Source organism: Austrofundulus limnaeus, unplaced genomic scaffold, assembly GCF_001266775.1.
Source record: "Austrofundulus limnaeus strain Quisiro unplaced genomic scaffold, Austrofundulus_limnaeus-1.0 Scaffold307, whole genome shotgun sequence".
Classification (NCBI taxonomy): domain Eukaryota; kingdom Metazoa; phylum Chordata; class Actinopteri; order Cyprinodontiformes; family Rivulidae; genus Austrofundulus; species Austrofundulus limnaeus.
This window is the reverse complement of record NW_013952709.1, coordinates 385801-392050: the sequence shown is the minus strand read 5'-3', so window position 1 is coordinate 392050 and position 6250 is coordinate 385801. Positions and strand designations below refer to the sequence as shown.

General features: G+C 37.7%; 1 protein-coding gene across 1 annotated transcript in view; it reads left to right on the top strand.

The window, feature by feature from the left end:
- Positions 1-5457, top strand: part of khnyn (KH and NYN domain containing) — a gene marked incomplete at its 5' end in the record, with an annotated part of 20314 nt that extends 14857 nt beyond the window's left edge. The window contains 4 exon segments of the mRNA XM_014021837.1: positions 433-529; positions 2626-2733; positions 3858-3959; positions 4041-5457. Coding sequence (XP_013877291.1) covers positions 433-529; positions 2626-2733; positions 3858-3959; positions 4041-4431 — 698 coding nt within the window.
- Positions 5458-6250: the final 793 nt, after the last annotated feature.

Here is a 6250-nt window from a genome sequence, read left to right as displayed (position 1 = left end):
TGTGTGTGTGTGTGTGTGTGTGTGTGTGTGTGTGTGTGTGTGTGTGTGTGTGTAAGTAAATGATAATAATTATTGTTTTATTTTAAATATTTCAGTATTTTTTTAATAAGGAAAATTAAAAAACATTTTTAAGCGTGATTTATCAGTTGATCACCATTTCCTAAGTTGTACACATTAATTTCCAATATGTCCTGAAGCTATTGTTACCTTTCTTAAGTCTAAAGTAGCTACACTCGTTTTGGTTTGGTGTATGTTTGTGTTTGTTTACTTCGGTGTGTGTAGCAACAGAGAGAATAACTCTGAAGTGCAGCCTGCTTTGTGTTTGTAGTCGCATGTAGAGGAAAACTAACAGCAGCCTTGTGTTTGCTCAGTGAATGTGTAGGTGTTTGCCTTCTGAGCAGACAAAACAGAGTTTGTTCCTGTCTCTCTTAGAGCAACGCTATCTGATGGAGCTGCAGAAGCTGGGCCTGCTCGCCTATACGCCCTCCAGGGAAGTCCAAGGCAAGAGATACAGCTCATATGATGACAGGTACTGTACCACTATACCACTGGTTCCCCATCAGTAGTACTGTACTACTGTACCACTGGTTTCCTATCAATAATACTGTACTACTGTACCACTGGTTCCCCATCAGTAGTACTGTACCACTGTACCACTGGTTTCCTATCAGTAATACTGTACCACTGTTCCACTGGTTACCCATCAGTACTACTGTTCCACTGGTTACCCATCAGTACTACTGTTCCACTGGTTACCCATCAGTACTACTGTTCCAATGGTTACCCATCAGTACTACTGTACCATTGGCTTCCTATCAGTAGTACTGTACCACTGTACCTGGTTCCCCATCAGTAGTACTGTACTACTGTACCACTGGTTTCCTATCAGTAATACTGTACTACTGTACCACTGGTTACCCATCAGTAGTACTGTACCACTGTACCTGGTTCCCCATCAGTAATACTGTACTACTGTACCACTGGTTTCCTATCAGTAGTACTGTACCACTGTACCATTGTACCTGGTTCCCCATCAGTAGTACTTTACTACTGTACCACTGGTTTCCTATCAGTAATACTGCACTACTGTATCACTGGTTACCCATCAGTACTACTGTACCACTGGTTTCCTATCAGTAGTACTAAACCACTGGTTTCCAATCAGTAATACGCTACTACTGGTTTCCTATCAGAAGTGTTGTACCACTGGTTTCCTATCAGTACTACTGTACCACTGGTTACCCATCAGTACTACTGTACCACTGGTTACCCATCAGTACTACTGTATCACTGGTTTCCTATTAGTAATACTGTACTACTGGTTTCCTATCAGTACCACTGTACCACTGGTTTCCTATAAGTAGTACTGGACCACTGGACCACTGGTTCCCCATCAGTAGTACTGTAGCACTGGTTTCCTATCAGTACTGTACYACTGGTTTCCTATTAGTAGTACTGTACTACTGGTTTCCTATAAGTAGTACTGTACTACTGTACCACTGGTTCCCCATCAGTAGTACTGTAGTCCTGGTTCCCCATCAGCAGTACTGTACTACTGGACCACTGGTTCCCCATCAGTAGTACTGTACTACTGTACCACTGGCTACCCATCAGTAGTACTGTACCACTGGTTACCCAAAAGTAGTATTTAGTCACAGAAAATACAATAATAAAGAGTTTAAGTTACACAGCAAAGCCTCGATTTCTGTGTGGGTTACGTTCTTGAAGTACCTGTGACTTGTGAAAAAACAGAAATATTGGATGCAGTCCAGGAAAGGCCTGTAGCACGGTTTGGGTGACATTGTAATGTGATAAGAACCAAACAAAAATACACGAGACCTAAACAGTTAGTGACTGCACGCCACATGGTACTGTTAGAAGGCAGAAAAACTCTGGGTGGATTATGGGCACAGGTAATCCATCATGTACTGCTTGCGTTGAGGTTTTTTTTAAACGGAACTGAATTTACATTAATATTTACATGATAAAATCAATAAATAGTTCCTAATAAGTTGGCTTGACAAATCATGAAAAAGCATGACAGCGAAAAAAGTTGACGTTACTTACGATAGTTAGGTTTCATGAGAAAATCTGCAAAAGACTGAGTCTGCAAACTGAACGTCCAATAATTATCGCTCTCATTTTTTTAAATTGATATTAAGAAACCTTCATGACTTAATGTTGACAATCCAACAAAGCCTTGAAAGGAGGTTAAACCTAATTAAAAGGAAGACAAATGTAAACATTGGTATAGAATTAAGTTTCATACTTTTGAAGACAGAATTTAAAAAGGGAGCATATTAAAAAATGTCATGGATTTAACATGGATCCTTGGGGAACACCATGAGAAGAAATGTCTCTGACAGTAAAACCCATTAGATCCTGGGTTTGTAATCAAAAAATCTTTTAGACTTCTTGGTTAAAATGAGTATAATTATAGTAATACTGTATAAGAACAATTGAGAGTAACTAGCATTTTTAAAAGGTTTTATGTGATTAACTTCAATTTATACTTCAGTTTGTTTTAGAATTAAATTAGACTTTATCATTACTGTATGACAGTCTTTGTTTATTGGCAGAGGTGATGATCATAATAATACTCATTTCTTATCCTTCTTTCCACAGACTAATAATGCAGCTTGCACAAAAGACAGATGGAGTGATTGTAACTAACGACAACCTGAGAGACCTATCAGATGAGTCTCCTGTGTGGAGGGACATCATCAAAAAAAGGTCAATAACATTTCTTTGTTTTTCGTTTAGAAGACATGACATCAAAACTCTGCCTTGGCCACTTAATCACTKGTTTCTAAAACAGCACAACTCTGACTATATTGTTTTTTCTGGTCACTTTTATCACTGGATCTAATTGCACTACTCCAAATATATTGTCTGCTCTGATTACTGTATTGAACTGGTGTACATATGTTTTATATATATATTTTTTTCCTTTATCCTTTGTTTTTTTTTTTTCATTTGTTATATTTGATACCTATTGCACCGTTACACCGAAGCAAATTCCTAGTCTGTGAATCCTGTTCATTTACAATCGTAATAAAACTGATTCTGATTATCACTGTAAGAGTTTTKAGGTCGCTATCATTTGTAAATCGGTGTCAAACTCATTTTCACTGAGGGCCACATAAACTTTATTGTTAGTTGTAATTAAGTTCCACGTTTCATGTTTAACTTTGACAAAACCTGAAACATCACATTCCTACTTTCATTGCTACAGCTGAGCATCGCTAGAAAACARTAACTGAGCTGTGCGTGGTATTTCCTGTATAGAAACAGTGTCTTATAAACACTGTAAAGTACTACGTGTGAGACTAACTGGGAAATAAATAATAAAGAAGTACTAATAAAAGTAAAAGTAAGAGAGTTTTGGTCACTGTTTGAGTTGTGGAGAGTAGCGGCCATCTTGAATTCTGAACTCTCCCACTTTCCAACAAGGAATTCCTACTGGAGGGACGATCCGGTTTAAATTTACGACTAACAAGTGGGAAATTCCTACTTCCCAGTAAACTGGGCCACAGCAAAAGTAGCGAGCAAAGATGCAGTAACTTTTCTGAAAATTTCGTAGACTGCCGGCTTTTTTCAACACTGTGTACCTCCACCTCATGGTGGAATACCGTCATTTTGTGTGTAAATGTAACTGACGTGCATTATGGGATTCTGGCTTTAAAGCAGCTTATTTTAAGACATTAATACATCTTCGAAGCGCTTGCGGGCCACATAAAATGCTGTGGTTGGCCACATCTGGGCCGCGAGCCTTGAGTTTGACATATAAAGGATTTGTTTTAAAGAATTTCTGAATTCTGAGCTGAAATTTCAGGTGTCCTTATGATCTCCTRTAGACTTCTTCAGTACACGTTTGTCGGAGACCACTTCATGGTCCCGGACGATCCTCTGGGCAGGGGAGGGCCTCACCTGGATGATTTTCTGCGTTCAGAGCACAGGTAACAAAGACCTATGATGTGGAAGTTCTTATATGATGAATTAAATATGTTTTCTGATTGAAATCACTTGCATTCTGTCAGGACTCCTGATCCCGGAAATCACTCCTTTGCTGGTTTAGCCACCCCCTTTTTACCCACCAAGCCACCTCGCTCCCAAACAGAAGTCTTGAACTTCCGCGACCGGACACCCGGGGGTGCTCTGGATGCGTCCGGCGGAGGCGGTCGTGGCAGAGGGAAGCTACATGGCAAAGGGTGGAATGGAGGACACCAGCACATGCGTCAAGGAGGCGTYGGTGGCGAGATGACCGCCAATCTGGACAGGACTACTGAAGAAACAGCTGTCATCAGAGAGCAGTTGCTGAGTGTTTTCCCGGGTCAGAACAACATGGTGACGCTCGTGCTGCAGTGCCACCAAGCAGAGAGGGACATAAATGTGCTTTTTGATCTGATCCTAGAGCAGCAAAAGGACTAGATGGACCCTACTTTTAAATTCTGTTTTACGTTTTTCCTAAGCATTTGTTTTAATACCAAAGCACTTACTATGCAATGCTGACCTGGATGGATATTAAACAAAAACAAATGCTGTGGCACACATCAAATCTACAGATGTTTTACAAATTAATTATAAAGGCAACACCCAAGATTATAGGATTCTCTTTTTCTTAAAGCAATGCCTTTACCAAAGGAAAAAAAAAAAGTCACAAATGATGCGGAAATTAAGAAACAAGCATTCAGTTTTGTTTTCTACTAAAGTGGCCAAAAAAAAAAGGCAATGCCTTTACCAGTTTCTTGAAGTGGGGATCAAAAGTTAATATTTTATGTACCAAAGACAGCTTTTTGAATTGCCTAAGTTTGAAAAAAACTGGAATTTGATTGAACCAGATGGATGATGTAATGGTTAGTCCGGGACCAAAGTGGATCTGCACCATCTTAAAACAAGCCCACTCTCAAAAATGTCATCAAGGTTCATGCAAATGCTGTTCCAAATATCATCAGGTTCACATTTCATGGTTACTGGTGGGAAAAGAGAAGCCCAGGGTTTTCATCACATTTTATTACCTGTGTGTTTAATATGTTATTTTTGCYAACGAGGCAGTTAAATACAGAAAATAATTTATTTTCAATGTTGCTGTTTAACAGCTTTCATGTAGAGGCAAACAKGTTCATTGATGTGAATAATTGTGTGAGACCCCAAAAAACACAGAACCTTCATTTATCTGTTTATATTCTGTACTTTAAATTAGTTTTTGTTGTTGTTGATATTGTAACCTCGTGTTGGGTCAACAAATCAAACATGATGAAGGAAGATGAAACTTGGCCCCAAAGCAGAAACAGATTGAACACTGAGAATGTCGTTATTTTAATTATTTTTGTAAACAAATGCCACCAAATAAAAACTAGATTTGGCAATTTTTATACAAGTACTGGAATAAACTCATTAGTTTTGTTTACATGTGTGTATTTAAAATGTTATTAAAATATCTTTTGAAAGATAAAAGCCTTTTTTTGGAGGTTTTATTCTTTGGCAATTTTTGGCAGTGCAACAGATTTATGTATTTTTATTTAAAAATATACGAACCACTTCACATTTTTCTGGATTTTAATATCCTGGCATCGTGACTTTTTAAGTAGAAGGAAAAAAAACTGCTTCAATGGCAGCAGGAAATATAAAAACAACCAAAGATTTTTGAATTCTTCATGCTTAAAGATTTTTGCAAGAAAAAAATGCACAAAAATCTTGAAATTTGCTGTAAAATAGCCTAAAAAAAGAAGAAGCTGAAATTAGCTTTTTTTTAAGCTGAAAAGCTGAATCTAGCACCAAAAAGCAGAAAGAGCATGTTTGCTGAATTAAGCAGTAAGAAGCTGATATGGTCACAAAAAGATGAAAGTAGCTAAAAACAAAAAAGACTAGCCGAAGTAGCTAAAAACTAGCTTGAATTGTAGAAMACTGCTGAAAGAAGCAGAAAAAACTAAGCAACTCCTTTCAATTTGTCCTGTGGTTCATAAGATATTTCACTAACAAGCCAACAAAACTTATTTTAAATATTGATGATATTTTAAGATTTAAACTTTTGATGTTGTTTAGAGTCCCATCTAAAGCAGGCAAGATAATTATTACTCATAACCTCTCACAAATCTTCACATGATCTGTGAACTGTTTTTGTAAGTAGAGCTGAAGTAAATCTGTGGTTCTTTGTTGTTTCCACTAGAGGTCAGACTTTACGATAGATAGATAGATAGATAGATAGATAGATAGATAGATAGATAGATAGATAGATAGATAGATAGAT